The 18,990-nt window shown below is 38.0% G+C and overlaps 1 protein-coding gene across 32 annotated transcripts in view; it reads right to left on the bottom strand.

Moving 5' to 3' along the window:
- CADPS2 (calcium dependent secretion activator 2) overlaps window positions 1-18,990 on the bottom strand; it is a 583,251-nt gene that overhangs the window by 136,056 nt on the left and 428,205 nt on the right. For all 32 annotated transcript variants that reach the window (XM_086395851.1, XM_086395848.1, XM_086395849.1 and 29 more), the window contains one exon: window positions 10,464-10,565. In XM_086395851.1, the coding sequence (XP_086251977.1) occupies window positions 10,464-10,565 (102 nt within the window). The remainder of the gene's footprint in view (window positions 1-10,463; window positions 10,566-18,990) is intronic.

The following is an 18,990-nucleotide window of genomic DNA, read 5'->3' as shown; positions in this document are numbered from 1 at the left end:
ATAGTTTAAACTCAAGTTCTTTTACTGGATCCAAATTTTACATGGAAAGACTGATTCCTCACAAAGCAGGAGTTGAATTTATATTCAGATTAGGTTTTAGTTTTGTGAAACTTTCATTGGTGTCAGATAAGTGCAAATGAGTGTCATATAAATCTAGCCACTCACATTTCTCTTTAGAATACTGTGCATCATTTTGTTTACTGTTAAAATTTTCCTTCATTTAACCTTGCTTCTCTGCATCCTCTTAACACTTTGCCCCACCCATACATAAAAAATATCACCAATTTATCTTGACAGAGTTCCCTGCCCCCCACTCCCACCCCACTGGTGCTTTTCTTTTGAGTATTAGCAAAGTAGCTTTAGTCATTTTGTATACCATAAACCTTAATCCATGTTTAAATAAAACACAAATTGGGTTCTTGTAGTCCCCTCCTCCTGCTTAAAATCTTTTCAGTATATTTGCATAATCCACCCATTGTCTTTCCTATTGTTTATTTCCATTAACCTGTGGGTGACACATTTTATGAATGGAATGTTACTGATCCGAAGATTACATTTAGCATTTCAGGGCTCTGAGGTCCCACTGGGTATGTTCTGAATTAGCATTAGCTGCCCATGATGTGTAAATAATTTAACACATTTACAGAGTACAAGTAATCCTGAATCAATAAAATACAGAAAATAACCATACAGAAGCTTAATTAATCCTCACAAAACAAGTTTGAAAAGAAGGGAATCATTTTGTTCTGCTTTTCAGGATAAATATTTTGGGTTTTTACCACTTTGATAGCTCTCTAATAGCTAAGCAAAGTGAAAAACACTCAATTATCAAAAAAAATTCAACCAAGTTTAATACTTAATCTGAATAAATTAAAGTCACCCTGATTTTCACTTTAGTCAATTAATTACACAGATAAATGAGCCTGCATAGATCTGCCCAATGATTAAACTATTTCTTTTCTTTGAATTTTAAATTAAAAATTTAAATACAGTATCTATTTTTATAAAAGTTACATATGCACATAGCCTAAAAGGAAACTTCTTCTAAGGGGATTTTTATGAAAAACCTGTTTTTGTCAGTTCCATCCCACTTTTCAAGTAATTTCTCTAGGAAAACATGTTCTAAACTTTTAGCTGATTCTTTTGGTATTTAAATGTCATATCCCTGACCTACATGAAAACATTTCAAATTTTTAATTTTCCACTTTTAGATATTATCCTATTAACTTTCCACAATGAGAGAGAAGTACTTAACTTAAAAAAATAGATTTAGAGGTATAAGTGATACAGAATGAACTACACATATTTATAAAGTATTCAATTTGATAAATTTTGACAATATGTATGCATGGTATATATGTGTGAACCCATCACGACAACAAATGCAATATTCATATTCATGACCCCCAACGTTTCCTTCCAACACCTGGGGCCCAGGCAACTGCTCATTTACTGTCATTTAGTTTATATTTTCTGTAATTCCACGTTAAGAGAAATCATACAGTATGAACTTTTTTAGGTCTGATTTCTCTCAGTTGTTTTGATATCCTTTCATGCTATTGCAGTGCATCAACATTTCATTCCTTTTCATTTCTCAGAAGTAATCTAATACTTCTTTTAATCCATTCTTTGTTGATGGTCACCTGACTTGTTTCCATATTTGGCTATTATGAAAATGCTGGTATAAATATTCATATCAAAGTCTTTCTGTGGGTATATGCCATCACTTCTCTTGGGGAAGTACCTAAAAGTGGAATAGCTGGGTCATACCTTAGGTGTTTCATTTTTTAAAAATCATAAACTATCTTACAAAGTGAGTTGTATCATTTTATATTTCTGTCAATCAGTGTGGCTTTAGGTTATAGTTCCCTAAAGAGTAATGATGTTGAGCATATTTTTATGCCTTTTCACCATCATACATCTTCAATGAAGTATCTGTCAAAACAACCTTCTATTGGGTTGTTGTATTTCTTATTGTTTTAAGAGTTATTTATGGGGAGTTCCCTGGTGACCGAGGAGTCTAGGCCTTTACTGCTGTGGCCTAGGTTCAATCCCTGGTCAGAGAAATGAAATTCTGCAAGTCATGTGGTGCAGCTTAAAAAAAAAAAAGTGTTACATATTATTGGTAGAAGTCTTTTGAGGAATATGTATTGTATAAATATTTTCTCCCATTCTGAGATTCCCTTACAGCGTCTTTGGAAGATCAAAAGTTCTTAATGTTGATAAAATTCAAGATAACATCTTTCCATTTATGAATCATTATTTCGGTCTTTCATTTAAGCATCTGTGCTTGGTCCAGTGACACAGATTTTGTTTTCTATGTCTATCCATCTTGAATTAAATTTTGGACCAAGTGTGAGCTATAGATCCAGGTTATTATTTTACATTGGGATATCCAATAGTCAGTTTCATGTGTTGAATAAAGTATACTTTGCAAATTATTTATACATTTGTTGAAAATCAACTGACCATATGTATGTGAGTCTATTACTGGACTCTACACCACATTAATTATTGATTTTTGAGTACACAGTCTTGCCTTGCTTTTGAACAAAGGTGGAAAACATTCTCCTTTTCTACCATTAAGTATGATGTTAGTTGTAGGTTTCCCGTGATGCCTTTAACAGCTTAAACATATGGCATGCGGTAACAATAATTATTTTAATACTGTTGTTCACTAATTCTATCTTCAGTGTCATTTTCACTTTTGCTTGTATTTATTCTCTTAATTGGTTGTATTTTACTATTTCTTTGTATGCTGAGAATGTTAGACTGGATGTTAGACGCTGTTGCTTTACCATATTGGTGGCTGAAAACTTTTGTATTCCTTTAAATATTCTTGAATTTTGTTCTGGAAGGCAGTTAAATTACTTGAAAATAGTTTTATTATATGAATCTTGGTTTTAAACCTCCTTAGGAAAGACCATGACAGTGTTTATTCCAGGGCTAATTTTTTTTCCACTACTGAGGCAAAATCGTCTGTATTCTACCTGATGCTCATGATTTAGGCTTCTATTTTAGATACTAAAAACTGAAACTAGCCCTAGCTCTGTGTAAAGAAATCCCTTATAATCCTTTCCATAATTCTTTGTCCAACTTCGAACAGTTTCTTCACAGTGATGCACAGATCACTACTTAGCTGAAGACTCCAGGGGGGCCCTCAGCAAATAGTTGCAAGTCTGTCTACTCTCTTCCTTTAGAGCTTTGAGTTGAAAACTCTGGCTGCCTTACACTTCCTGGACTCTCAGCTCTGTCTTCTCAAGTCAGGGTGTCACTGGGATCTGCCCAGATTCCTCCTTCCTGGATCATAATCTAGAAACACTGACTTGGTAGTGAAAGTCTCTCGGTCGTGTTCTACTCTTTGTGACCCCATGGACTATACAGTCCATGGAATTCTCCAGGCCAGAATACTAGAGTGGGTTCAGTTCAGTTCAGTTGCTCAGTGGTGTCCGACTTTTTGCAACCCCATGAACTGCAGCACTCCAGGCCTCCCTGTCCATCACCAACTCCTGGAGTCCACCCAAACCCATGTCCATTGAGTCAGTGATGCCATCCAACCACTTCATCCTCTGTCGTCCCCTTCTCCTCCTGCCCTCAATCTTTCCCAGCGTCAAGGTCTTTTCCAATGAGTCAGCTCTTCTTATCAGGTGGCCAAACTTTTGGACTTTCAGCTTCAACATCGGTCCTTCCAATGAACACCCAGGACTGATCTCCTTTAGGATAGATTGGTTGGATCTCCTCATAGTCCAAGGGACTCTCAAGAGTCTTCTCCAACACCACAGTTCAAAAGCATCAATTCTTCTGCACTCAGCTTTCTTTATAGTGCAACTCTCACATCCATACATGACCACTAAGGTAGGTAGCCTCTCCCTTTTCCAGGGGATCTTTTCAACCCAGGGATCAAACCCAGGGATCAATCCCACATTGCAGGTGGATTCTTTACCAGCTGAGCCACCAGGGATGCCCAGGTGAAAGTGAAAGTCGTTCAGTCATGTCTGACTCTTTTTGACCCAGGCCAGAATACTGGAGTGGGTAGCCTTCCCCTTCTCCAGGGGATCTTCCCAACGCAGGGATTGAACCCAGGTCTCCCGCATTGCAGGTGGATTCTTCACCAGCTGAGTCACAAGGGAAGTCCATGTAGCTAGGGCAATTAAGGGGCCTCTTCATTGTCTCCCATCTCTTAGGAATCATTGTTATTCATTGTCTTCTATTTACTAGCTTGAAAAGCATTTTTCCCCCACATATTTTGTCTTTAAAAAAGTTTCAGGTGGAAGGTAAATATCATCCCATTATTCCATCTTGGATGTAAAGTTGCTTTTTTTAAAGACTACTTTGTACCATCCTAAACATAATTTCGGTTCCTCCTACCTTTCTGGTGCAGTTACATCATTTCTGTGGGTTAGATCTAAATTCACTATCTATGTTAATTACATAAATGTCCTAGATAACTGAGATGTATTTAATATGATTACTTTCTATGTGCCACTATTTTGTTTATAATTAATACTTTGCTAAATTTGTCTCTTTTAATTTTGTTTTTATATACTTAGTCTAATACAACTTCTCTCGTCATGTTAAAATATCTCCATGGTCTGTCACTTTGACCTACTTTAAGAATCTTCTGACCTGCTCTGGTCAGAACTATTTTCTTTCTAGGCCCAACTCCACTTTGGGAGCCTCTACTAGCTACCACTATGAAGATTCCTTCCTCTCTCACATTGATTTCGTGTTGCAGACATCTTAATTCTCCCTCTTTGTCTTCTCCTTTATCTTGGTAAATTTAATTCTCCAGAAAGGGAATATGGGAAGCACATGTTTTCAAAGTATCATTATTTTATGATATCCTGAAAATATCATTATCCTACCACTACCCTTAATGGCTTCCCTGGTGGCTCAGACAGTAAAACTTCTGCCTACAATGCGGGAGATCCGGGTTTGATCCCTGGGTGGGGAAGATCCCCTGGAGAAGGAAATGGCAACCCACTCCAGTGTTCTTGCCTGGAAAATCCCATGGACGAAGGAGCCTGGTAGGCTACAGTCCATGGGGTGGCAAAGAGTTGAACATGACTGAGCAACTTCACTTTCTTTTTTTCTTTCTACCCTTAATGGAGACATTTACTAGTATAGAATTTTAGGCTGGAAATAATTTTTTTCTCAAAATTGTGAAGTCACTGATGAATTGCTTTCTGAATATCAGTACTGCTCCTCCCATCAAAATGAAAGATAAAGAAAAGGATCATTTAAAAAAATCTGTTCACTGCTTGGCACATGGTAGGCTTTAATAAGTTACTGTATGTGTCAATGTAATTTTTTAAGTTATCATATAAGATGTTAATTTTAGGTGAACCTGGGAGATGCATATACAGGAACTTTCTGTGCTCTCTTTGCAATATTTCTATAAATATAATTTCAAAATAAAATATGAAATAAATGTACAAAACAAACAAAAAACTGTTGTAGAAGAAATCAGTGTTGAGGAGTAATTTTGATTCTTGATTTTTTTGTGCTTTGGGATCCCCACTTTTATGTCCAAGATTGTGAAAATTCCTAAGAACATACTCTAATGAGTGTCTATTTTAATTCATTGTGCTTGGTACTCAATGAACTCTTTTAACCTGAAAACTTATGCCTCTTAATTCTGGAAAATTGTTTTGAATAACTTTACTGATAATTTCCTACCTTCAGCCTTAACTGTTTCTGGAATTCCTATTATTTATGATGATGAAATCATGGGAGAAATATTAATAACCTCAGATATGCAGATGATACCACCGTTATGGCAGAAAGTGAAGAACTAAAGAGCCTCTTGATGAAAGTGAAAGAGGAGAGTGAAAAATTTGGCTTAAAGCTCAACATTCAGAAAACGAAGATCATGGCATCCAGTCCCATCACTTCATGGCAAATAGATGGGGAAACAGTGGCTGACTTTATTTTTCTGGGCTCCAAAATCACTGCAGATGGTGACTGCAGCCATGAAATTAAAAGACACTCCTTGGAAGAAAAGTTATGACCAAACTACACAGCATATTAAAAAACAGAGACATTACTTTGTCAACAAAGATCTGCTTAGTCAGGCTATGGTTTTTCCAGTGGTCATGTATGGATGTGAGAGTTGCACTAAAAAGAAAGCGGAGTACCGAAGAACTGATGCTTTTGAACTGTGGTGTTGGAGAAGACTCTTGAGAATCCCTTGGACTGCAAGGAGATCCAACCAGTCCATCCTAAAGGAGATCAGTCCTGGGTGTTCATTGGAAGGACCGATGTTGAAGCTGAAACTCCAAAAGTTTAGCCACCTGATAAGAAGAGCTGACTCATTGGAAAAGACCTTGACGCTGGAAAAGACTGAGGGCAGGAGGAGAAGGGGACCACAGAGGATGAGATGGTTGGATGGCATCACTGACTCAATGGACATGGGTTTGGGTGGACTCCAGGAGTTGGTGATGGACAGGGAGGCCTGGAGTGCTGCAGTTCATGGGGTTGCAAAGAGTCGGACACCACTGAGCAACTGAACTGAATGATAATGAAATGCTTAAGCAGATGCTTCATTTTTCCTGTCTTTGTAGAGCTGTCCCTCAGTATCTGTGGGGGATTGATTCCAGGACCCCCATGGATGTTAAAATCCACAGATACTCAATTCCTTTATATAAAATGGTGCAGTACAATCAGCCCTGTATACATGCAGATTCAGCTAATCCAAATCGATCCAGCCAGGGATGTGAAACCTGAGGACAGGAAGGGCCAACTCTTTTCCTATTTTCCTATCCTTCTCACTCTCCTGCTTTTTGGAAGGTTTCATTAACTTAATTTCTCAACAGCGTGTATGTATTGTTTGTGCCATCTGCATCAATTTCTAACAGCTCTTATTTTTCCCTAAGATTTTTTTTAAATCTTGTTTTTGTTTCATAAACACTCTATCTTCTCAAATCTCTCCAAATGTATTAATAATAGATTCCCACCACCTCTTCCACCATTTTTTCCCCCATATAGTCTGTTTTTTTCCCAAGTTGCTGTTTTGTATTACTTGTTTGGGCTTTGAGTCCTACAGTAAATGCTTTCCTCAAATATCTGAAGCCTTACCTTGGCTGTCTGATCATTTTCAAAACTGCATTATTAAATAACTGAACAGAAGCTATACACACCTAGGTGGGTAAGTGTAGACTATGGTCTTTGCTGACAGGGACTAGAGCTGAGCTGTTTTGTGGGAGTCTTTATTTTTCACAGCTTTAGGTCTTTTCTCTCGGGCTAGTCAGAGTCCCAGGGGAAGACACTTAGAATATGTATGGAAGGTGTAAGCCTGTTTGCCTGCCTGCCAGCATTTTGGGTGCCAAGTGCGTGAGGTTGAAGGAGAAGGCTGTGATTCTCAAATTTCAGAATAAACATTTATTTAATCCCCACGTTTCTATATAATCCCGAACTCCAACTGCGCCTATTCCTCCCCTCCTCCACCTCACCCCAGGTACCCTCTAATTTTACCCTCTCTAGGGAAAAAACCTGCAGTGCTCTGCTAGGGAAGGGGAGGGGCAGCAGCCTAGCTGATGAGTTAGAAAAGAGATCTGGGGATCTAAGTGTCTTAAGCAGATTTACAGCAAATCGTCCTACTCTTAATTTCCAGGAGGGTTTACAACTGGCAGTTCCAAATGTTTTGGCGATTGTATGACATAAATTAGATTGCGTCTTTCTTTTTCCTTACTTGCAGTTTATGATCCAGTTTTTCCTGGGTGGCTAAATTAGATACTACCCATTCATCTGACTTCCACATTTTAAACTTTTTTCCATTTTTTCCTCTTTTACTCTTGTCTTTGTAGGTTTCTATCTTCTGAAAAATACTGTTCTGTTATTTTGGTTAGGTTCTGTTAGGAAGCTGAGCCAGACATGCATTTAACCTGCTGTCTTTAACCAGAAGTCCTGCATTTATGTTTAATTTAATTTGCCTTACTTTATCTGTGTCTTTGAAATTCATTTCTGAAACACAGTTGGGCCTGAATACATTTTTTATGCAAGAGTTATTAATAGTACTCTGGTTACTTCTTTAGTGTGAGCTGATAAGTAATTTATGTTCTCTCTAAATTTTAATGTATTGATAAATGGCTAAGGAAGATCATTTGATAGAATCCTTAGGAAAATCTTCATGGATAATTTAAGTATGCTTCCAAATTTGTCTATATGGAAACCTAAAATTTCCTCTGTTTTATTTTAACCTCATTTCTTCTCATCCAGTTTTCTATGGACTCAGGAAAAACAAAACATAAAATTTATACAAACTCTACATATATCAAAAGGGAATATAAAAGTCAGCCCAAAGTATCTAGAGCAGTTTGGTTTAGCTCTTATCTTTAGTACATCAAAGAAATAAAAATGAAAAAGAATTCAAGTACATTTTTACAGACTTTACACAGAAAAGTAGAGAAATAAAACTGTAAGAGAGAGGAAATGAATACAATAAATGATGTGGACAATAGTCATTCTGCTGGCTTAGATGGTAAAGAATCTGCCTGCAATGCAGGAGACTTGGGTTTGATCCCTGGGTCAGGAAGATCCCCTGGAGAAGGAAATGCAACCCACTCCAGTATTCTTGTCTTGAAAAAATCTCATTGACAGAGGAGGCTGGCAGGCTATAATCCATGGGGTTGCAAAGAGTCGGACACAACTGAGCAACTGACACTTTCACACTTCACAACTCCTTTTGTGGTGGTAGGCTCCTGGGGGGCTGGTTCTGACCAGGCTGACTCAATCATGGTGGTCCCATCACTTGTCAGTGAGTAAGCACCTAGTGGATGGGCTTCCTCTGGCCCCTGGGCTGGGTTAAGGACCAGGCCTATGACCTATCTGGGGCAAATGAGATATGAGAGGTGGTTTGCCAGGATCTTCTAAGGCAACTTTCCATCTTAAGAGAGAATCACAGAAAGAGAGAGCCTCTACTAGCTTCCTTTTAAACCTCCATGTATAAATGTGAGGTCAGGAATTCCTGGTCTTGCTACCCATCTAGGGCTAAAGCTACCCCATGAAAAAAGACAGCCATGTGAGAAACACAGAGAAATGGAGCCCTGGCTACTAACTTCAGCCTGTATTGAAGTTCACCTTATCTGAGAGCTGTGTGTAAGTGAACATATGCATCTATTTGTTTAAACCAATATGAGGTGGGATCTGTTACTTGCACATGGTCTACAAGTAACCATGGAGACTTATACAGCTCCTGATACAGATATTCAACTGAATGGTGAGCTGTGTCTCAATAATGCCAACAACAGAACAACTACATACTTTCATTAAATGACATACACAATGAATATAATGGTGTCTATACAACCTGAAAGATACTAATTTTGGCAGCAAATGCATAAATATCCTCTGCAAATGTGTTTGCTAATGTGAATTTATTGGCCTTTTGGACAGAATAATTCTCATAATTCTCCAATAATTCTGTCTCATGCATAGCATTTCTAAATACAGCGCTGAATGACTGACCCAGGCCCAATATCATGGGAAAGTAAATCTTCCCTTATTCACTTACCTTTAGTTGGTGGTACCAGCTCCAGCTGAAAGCACTAATGCAGGGAAACAGATGAATAGTATATCCTATGATAACTTTTTCCTTTAGGATCATTTTAAAAAATCACAGAGTCTAAGCTTTTCCTATTACAAATAAGGAAACTGAGACTCAGAGCAGCCATACACTGTTCACATGGTTAATACAGTGTTTTCAAACTGTTGAGGGCAATATTAACTAAATTTATTTTTCAATAAGTTCATATGAAATGATTCCAAATTACAGATCCACAACATGACAGATGGGCTATAAGATACAATACGTTGGCATGGCAGCATTTTACAGGATCTGATGATGAGAGTAATAGAAAAAGGCGTAATTCTGTTTTTGGCCGTTAAGTTCTATTAAGCCCTCTATAATCAGGGAAAAAAAGGAATATTATCAAGGTATTTATCTTTCATCCTGCAAATATTTCTTAGTGTCAGTACTTCAGTTTTTTGACTGAGAAACGGTGCCAGGTGCACTGTGGTCCTTCTTCTCACAGAATGTAAATAAAAGGATAACTAAGGACTTAAGTGCACATCCTTACTAGGCGATGGGTGACGAGGGCATAGTACAGATGATGAACAATAAAAGACTTCAGGGTTTCCACTCTCTGTTGGAATAAATGAGAAAGTCTCCTTGCCTGGTGATGCAGGAGGAAGGGGTAAACAGCTTATGCAAAGCTGAGAAGACAGTGTGAGTGGAATGGATGTAGCAGGGGATGGGGGCTACGTAATGAGCTGCGGAAATTGAAAAGGCAGGCTGGGAAGGAGACCACAGATAGAGGAATGTGTAGATCATACCTTGCAAGCAATGGAGGAGAAGCTAACTGATAGTACTTGAGCGGTAGTAGAACAACATAATCCACATTTGTAGGAGATGAGAAGATTGAGTGAATTAAGCAAGCAAACTCTTGTACTAATGGAGCGCATACCTGAAATGGCTTATCTGATTCTCTAAAAGGGAAGACAGTCTTTCCTTTATCTCCTCAAATCTCTCTTTTTCTTCCACGGAAACAGTTCCAATTCCATCAGGCCTGAAAAAAAAGTAGAATCAGTAATTTTAGTGATAGAAAATGAATATATTTTATATTTTTCTACTTCCCTGAAAAATCAAAATAATAAAGGAAAATGCACATTGGCTCACAGTATACATAAAGCTTATTATGTCTACAGTGAAATTTTATTGGAGGTGTTTGTAGTCGTTTGCTCCGTATTTTGACCTGGAATGAATGGAAGGCATTTATTCTCTTTTAGAGAGCCTTCAAGGCAAAGGATAACAATAAATAGTTTGCAGATCCAGAAAACAATAACTAGTCCTTGAGAATGGCAATGAAAAGTGTTTTATAGTGATACCAAACAGTTGACCAATTAAATATCCTGAATGGAATTATTATAAAGAATATATTGAACGTAAGCTAAAATGTCTTAACTGCTTCTCTTCCAAATAAAATTTGAGCTAATGTCAAATTAGAGATATACGGAAAAGACATTTTGGATACGTGTAGTGATTTACTGCTCTTTTTGTTCGTTTAAATATAAATTAAATATAAACACTTGAATGAAAACACACAGAGAAGAAAGTCTACCTATGTTTCAAGATTTTTGTGCTTAACCAAATATGCTTATGAAATAAAGATGATGACCAAACAGAAGTATTCTTTTACTAAGAGATTAGAATTGAAAATATAAAATATACCTAACAGCATGGATTCAGAATTTATTCTGTATCAATTTAAGTATCTGGTAGTATAGCACTCATCTAAAATTTTCAATATGTGAATTTAACTGTCTTTGTTAAAAACAGAGAAAAAGATACAGGACTTCTGCATTAACTTTACATATTTATACAGTTCAACAAAATGAATCTTTCACATTTCTTAGCACCAATCATTCTTTGTCCAATTAACTTATTTTTTTAAGATTATATTTTTAATTTCCGAAGACTTATCATTTTAACTTACTATTTTAATGTTTATGTATAAAATAGGTAGAAGTGAGGATTATGAAAAATATGGATATTAAAAATAACTTTCCAACAAGATTTGTATTTGTTCTTCCAACTGTTTTCTACAAAAGGATGTATGCGTGTGTGTGTGCATTTTTGATACTTATAAACTAGTCAAGTAGGATAAAAGCAATTAATTCTAAGATTATACCTGAATCAGACTGGCTTAAAGACCTTCTATAAAAACAGCTATCAGTAAAGTCTGAGAATTTTTTTCTAAAACAGAGTAAATAATTATTTCAGAAAGTTGTATCCTGCTTGAATTTATGCTTTGAAAATATTACCTACAATTATATTTCATTCTGATCCATTGAAATGCAGTTTGAAAGTTAACTGAAAAAAAAAAAAAAAAAACTAATGGCAAAATATTGGTCTTTCAAAATTTTTAAGAAAGAAAAAAAGGAAATCTGATTTTAAATTCTGGAGCAATGAACTATGAGCTAACCCCAATGGTTTATAATAATTTAACAATGGATTTTTTCACATGTTTACTTTGGAGTTATTACCTATTGAGCAAATAACAGCACAAAACCCAGACTATAACCCAAGAATGACTATTATCAATGATCACAGATGTAGAACTGGAGAGAGTTATCTATATAATTCATTAATTTGGGAATTTGGGTAGACGAAAACTGTTACTTACATTATGCTATTATTAACACATAGCATAAAAACTCTTACCACCAAGTTGTAGGTGATTATTTCACTAAATACACTTATGTAAATGATGAAAAAGAGCAAAGCCCTTATCTTTTTTGTTCTGATGACTGACACAGCCCTTGATCTGGCTCTCTGACGGATGCCATGTGATTATATTTGAGTGAATTTTACTGTTTGTTTCAACTATCCAAGGAGACTAATCCACAGTGATAGTATACGTCATCAGGTGATATGAAACTTCACTGGGGCACATCGCCTACCTGACTGAATGGAGCCAGGGGTTCAGTCGGCAAAGAGTGAGAAAAGTTAGTCAGGGGGATGCTGCTTGTGTCATCTTCACTGAGATACAGACGGTTATTCATACTGAAGGGCTGTCATTTTACTGAGCTCATTACTAAATTAGGTACACATCTGATAGGTTAAATACATTTTATATTTTGGACCTGCTCTTATTCACATGTCCTTATTTTAGTGTGTATGTCAGAGAGTGAAAGTCACTCAGTGGTGTCCAACTCTTTGCGATCCCATGGATTGTAGCCTGCCAGAATCCTCTGTAGATGGAATTCTCCAGGCAAGAATACTGGAGTGGGTAGCCATTCCCTTCTCCAGGGGAATCTTCCCAACCCAGGGATCAAACTCAGGTCTCCCACATTGCAAGTGGATTTTTAACCATCTGAGCCACCAGGGAAGCCCAAGAATGCTGGAGTGGGTAACCTATCCCTTCTCCAGGGGATCTTCCCAACCCAGGGATCAAACTGGGGTCTCCTGCACTGCAAGTGGATTCTTTACCATCTGAGCTACAAGTGAAGACCCAATATACCAGACTATGTATACACCAATATACCAGACTGTGTACTAAATATCCGGTATATGAAGTGACCTTCTATATCTAAAATATTGAGGCTAAATGGCAACTTTGCTGTAGTCAAGCCTTAAAGTAACAACTCCTTCTAAAATTATTCTTCCCAGGACATACAAATATTTCTGTGTCATTAATATCTTCTTGTCATGATTGTTATTAAAACAAACAAAGTAATGATCAATGCACTGGGTACTGTGCTGTTTAATATGTACAGTAACATAGGCTGAACACAGTAACCTTCTCTCTAGTCCCCACGAGAGGAGGCTATTGAGGCTCAGGGAGGTTAGGTGACTTCCTTAAGGTCATACAGCTTGTAAGGACAGGATCCTGGACTTGAACTAGGTCTCTTACATTCCAAATCCAGGGTTTTTAGTGCCCATGCATTATTGTCTTTCCTCTATTTTTTTTTTTTTTTTTGCTGCATCATGAGGCATGTGGGATCTTAGTTCCCCACCCAGGGATCGAACTTGTGCCTCCAGCAGTGGAAGCATGGATCCTTAACCACTGGACTTCCAGGGCAGTCCTTCCTCTATGTTTAAAAGAAAATACAGAGCAATAAGAGAAACCCCTAATAAAAAATGGAAGCTATATTTGAGAAGCAACAATGGCGGAACTTCTTTTCAGTTTCAGTTTCAGTTCAGTCGCTCAGTCGCGTCTGACTCTTTGTGACCCCATGAACTGCAGCACGCCAGGCCTCCCTGTCCGTTACCAACTCCCGGAATTTACCCAAACCCATGTCCATTGAGTCAGTGATGCCATCCAACCATCTCATCCTCTGTTGTCCCCTTCTTCTCCTGCCCTCAATCTTTCTCAGCATCAGGGTCTTTTCCAATGAGTCAGCTCTTTGCATCAGGTGGCCAAAGTATTGGAGTTTCAGTCTCAGCATCAGTCCTTCCAATGAATATTCAGGACTGATCTCCTTTAGGATGGACTCGTTGGATCTTCTTGCAGTCCAAGGGACTCTCAAGAGTCTTCTCCATCACCACAGTTCAAAAGCATCAATTCTTCGGTGCTCCGCTTTCTTTATAGTCCAACTCTCACATTCATACATGACTACTGGAAAAACCATAGCCTTGTCTAGAAAGACCTTTGTTGAGAAAGTAATGTCTCCGCTTTTTAATATGCTGTCTAGGTTGGTCATAAATTTCCTTCCAAGGAGTAAGCGTCTTTTAATTTCATGGCTGCAATCACTATCTGCAGTGATTTTAGAGCCCAGAAAAATAAAGTCAGCCACTGTTTCCACTGCTTTCCCATCTATTTGCCATGAATTGATGGCCTGGATGCCATGATCTTAGTTTTCTGAATGTTGAGCTTTAAGCCAACTTTTTCACTCTCCTCCTTCATCTTCATCAAGAGGTTCTTTAGTTCTTCTTCACTTTCTGCCATAAGGGTGGTGTTTTCTGCATATCTGAGGTTATTGATATTTCTCCCAGCAATCTGGATTCCAGCCTGTTCTTCCTCCAGCCCAGAGTTTCTCATGATGTACTCTGCATATAAGTTAAATAAGCAGGGTGAAGGTATACAGCCTTGACGTACTCCTTTTCCTATTTGGAACCAGTCTGTTGTTCCATGTCCAGTTCTAACTGTTGGTTCCTGACCTGCATATAGGTTTCTCAAGATGCAGGTCAGGTAGTCTGGTATTCCCATCTCTTTCAGAATTTTCCACAGTTTACTGTGATCCCCACAGTCAAAGGCTTTGGCATAGTTAATAAAGCAGAAATAGATGTTTTCCTGGAACTCTCTTGCTTTTTCAATGATCCATCAGATATCACCCTTATTTACATCGTACATTTTGTTACTTGTATAAGGCAGAGAGCTTAAATATCACTACAATTTAAAACACCTACTATCACATCAGTAATTCAATTAAAACAGACATTAACAAAGGAAATCCTAAAATTTGCTGTTTTGTATATTACAACATAGGTACTCACAGAAGCCTTGAGAGAGACTCAAACCAGTCATATTTATGAACATGTACCTAGTAGATTCAGGGTAAGGGGAGATTTAAAATACAATAGTTTTACAAGCTCAGTTTATAAATTAATTTGTCAGCTACATGTTCAAAACCTATTCAGAACTGACCACCCTGACCACTTCTGCTGCTCCCCTTGTTGCTGTCATTCATCACAGGCTCTCCCCTGAGTATGACTATGGCAAACACAGTCTCTCTCTTTCAGTCTTTTCTTTATCAGAGTATTGGCTGCACACTCCTGTGAGCCATTTTCAAGCAGGAGTCATATCCCTGCAGAGGTAATACTCATCGTAAAAGCCAAAAGCCCACTCTGCTCTTCTCTGCCTGCTCAAGGCTAGTCCCTTCACTGCAGCCATGCTGGCCTCCCTACCCCAGTTGTCAAACACAGGAAGCGCCCCGTGCCTCATGGCCTTTCATGTGAAGCTTCCACCGTGTAGGAGCCTTCCCCTAGGCACACCCGTGGCTTTCTCACTTCCTTCATTCTCATCTCTAGTGACATGACTCAGGATTAACGAGGTCATCTCTAACCACCCGATGTAAGAGTGTCGTCTCCCATTGCCACAGGCCTCTCTGTTGTTTGCCATTATGTATTAGATGACTGATGTCGTCTAACATGTTATACATTTGTCTCCTCTGTGCTGCAGTCCTAATGCCCTGAACAGTAGTTGGCATATGGTTAACATTCAATATATAAATGCTAAAAATATGAATAAGTGCAATGTAGAATAGAAAATATCAGCTATATAGGATTATAAGAATTCATGAATTAATAACATCACATATATTATTATTATTATTAGTATTACTATGGCATGCACTATTTGGAATGTCTTCATCATATAACAGTAGGTAAAATAGGAAATTTTTGAAAAGCAAACAGTAGCAGGAATTATAGTCAAGAATTTTGGGTAAAAAGATCTCTAACAAAAGTTAATGTACATTTATACTAAGCAGAAAATTTTTAGTGTTTACCTAAACACTATTATTAGTAAAATGAAGCGCTTTAAATCTTAAGAAGAGATTTTTTTTCCCTGAGATAATAAAAGTAAAAATAACATTGCCTCTTTGACATTGACAATAATGAAGTTAAAATGTGGTTATTTAAAATTCTAACAAAGAAGACCAGTTTTCTAATTCGAATGTTAACTGGGGTTTCACTCTCTGCTTAATATATTAAAGTGGTTCCAATGAGAAGGAAGGGTATGCTCATGTACCAAGCGTTAATACATATTTTCACTTTTTTTCTGAGGTCTGTAGTTATTGAAGTTACATGATTTTAATAAAAATAGAGTGTTAGGAGAAATAAGTTTAAGATATGAATAAATTATAAAGCATAGTTCAATAGTAGACATACTTTTTAAAATAAAAGATACTTACTGTCAAGTGAATTATGACATAGAACTTCCTTCTGGTATTACATAAAAAGCGACTGAATGCCACGAGTGGTTGTGTCTATGTTAATTATTACCTGAAAGATTCTTAAAAAACAATCATACAACAGAATTTTCTGCCACTCATACATGCTTAGTAGACTGATCTTACATCTGTCTATGGGTCACATTCTGTTTTCACAGAAGCCAATATGTGTGCACGTGTGCATGCCTGTGTGTGCACACATACACGCAGAATACCTTTTTTGAAGGGCAGATTCATCCAAAAAAATAGATCCTATACACATATTAATGCCGGTAAAATTAATTTCACTCAATTCCTTCATGAACTAAGGGATTTTATACTTGTACTATCCATCAATCTGGCACATTAAGCACTTTAAAGCAAACGGAACCCTTTCTGTATATGTGACATCTTGTCATGATTACAAATTCCTTCCATAATGAGTGCAATGTAAACTCTAAGTGAGGTGGTGGTTTAGTCACTAAGTCCTGTCTGACTCTTGTGACTCCATGGACTATAGCCCGCCAGGCTCCTCTGTCCATGGGATTTCCCAGGCAAGAACATTGGAGTGAACTGCCATTTTGTTCACCAGGGGATCTTCCCAATACAAGGATTGAACCCGGGTCTCCTGAATTACTGCAGTCTCCTGCATCGCAGGCCGATTCTTAACTGACTAAGCCAAGGTCTAAAGTGAGGCAGATTCTCTGAAAAGACAACTGCAGAACAAGAGGGATGCACAGTATTACCCATCCATTTTCTATAATCTCTGATGGCCTTTGGGGTAGCTCAGGGAATAAATTAGTTTCCATGAAGGGAAAGGATGATTCCACTGTATTTCAAGAAAGATCCAAGAGGAAAAGTGTACAGAACTGGGTTGCAGAGTTGGGTGTTTGAGCAGAAGAGAAAATATCACAGAGGGGACCTGCCTAAATGTTCAGACATGGACTAATCTGGTAGCTTCCCTTCCCTTGACAGGACAGCAGACAGTTTATGTGTTTTGTAGCCTTTTTCTCAGTATCATACAACATTTCAGAGGCCTGTAAGACCACTACAAATTCTGGCATTTTAATATCCATTTTATCTGCACAAATTTGAGTAACGATGATTTACCAGCTACCACCGTATTTTAAGGAGCAACGGTTCTGTGACAAACCCCAAGAAAAAGGGTGAAACAGCCCATATATTTTATTTTTGAATACCACAAATCATGAGAACTTGTTGGAGGTTCCCAGGGCAACCTTGAGTCCTGAGAAGGTTGACAGTAAAGGAATCGGTTTAATTTGCTGTAATGATGCATCCGGAATTATTCAATCATGGGATCTTCCCACAATTACCACTTAAAAAACACCATTTGGGGATGAGGAGCATTTGTGCTATCAGTGAAAACCATAACATTTCTATGATTATTTTCTTTCTTTCTATAACTTTTTAAAAATTTATTTTTGGCTGTGCTGGCTCTTTGTTGCTGCACTCGGGCTTTCTCTAGTTGCAATGAGCTGGGGCGGCTCTCTCGTTGTGGTGCTCGGGCTTCCCATTGCAGTGGCTCCTCTTGTTGCAGAGTAAGGGCTCTAAGGCACATGGGCTTCAGTAGTTGTGGCAGGTGGCCTCAATAGCTGCAGCTCCCTGGCTCTACAGCACAGAATCAACACCTGAGGCACCTGGGCTTAGTTGCTCCAAGGCATGTGGGATCTTCCCAGACCAGGGATTGAACCCATGTCTCCTGCATTGGCAGATGGATTCTTTATTACTGAGCCACAAGGTCAGGCCTATGGTTATTTCCTTAAGCACTTTCATCATCAGGACAGCATCTAGATACTTAGAGGATAAATGTGCCCTTTGCTTTATAATCTCTAGCAGTGGGCATACCACCTGCAACAGAGTGCTTGGGAAATCTGTGGGTTGAATAAATACCCCAGGAATTAATACTGCACAGAAAAGTCTGGTAAATTGATGAGATTTCCTTTCCCCTCCTCACACACCTCTTCCTTCCCCAACTCCTTAAGGAAGTTTGCTTATGTTGGCAGTTTGGTGGTTTGTGGTAAAAGATATTTTACAAGTAAAGAAGTAGGCAAATGATAAAGTTCATGGTGCCTCTGAGTTTCTTACTGGCTGCTTTTCACCTGGCCTCTTTGATGAGGGATATATGACATCCTGGTTTCCACCAGAGAGAGTGAGAAGGGGAGAGACACCTGGAGGGTGGTCTTTCTGAATTGTCAATTCTCCCTGCAGCACAGCAGGTAAAAGTCACTTTGTACTTCGTGTATTTCCCACCAATATCCATTTGTGAACAGAATGAAAAAAAAAAAAAAAAAAGAAAGACACAGTGCGAGAATGAGAAATGGTAGAAGCTGAGGGAGAAAACAGTAACCTCTCATTTTTGTTCTCTAACCTATAATACCTCCTGTTGTTTCAGACAAAAGGATATATCACTTAGATGGCCATACAATACATAATCAGTGTTCTTTCACTTCCCCTGAAATTTTAAATATCTAGAAGCAGATATTAACTCTACACCTATACATTCACTGAAATAGAAGAAACCAATTTTCTAGGTGCAAA

The sequence above is a fragment of the Bos grunniens genome, chromosome 4 (genome assembly GCF_055505025.1).
Source record: "Bos grunniens cultivar Pamir isolate PY7600 chromosome 4, Bosgru_T2T1.0, whole genome shotgun sequence".
Classification (NCBI taxonomy): domain Eukaryota; kingdom Metazoa; phylum Chordata; class Mammalia; order Artiodactyla; family Bovidae; genus Bos; species Bos grunniens.
Note: the sequence above shows the minus strand (reverse complement) of the source record. Positions and strands in the feature narration are given on the sequence as shown.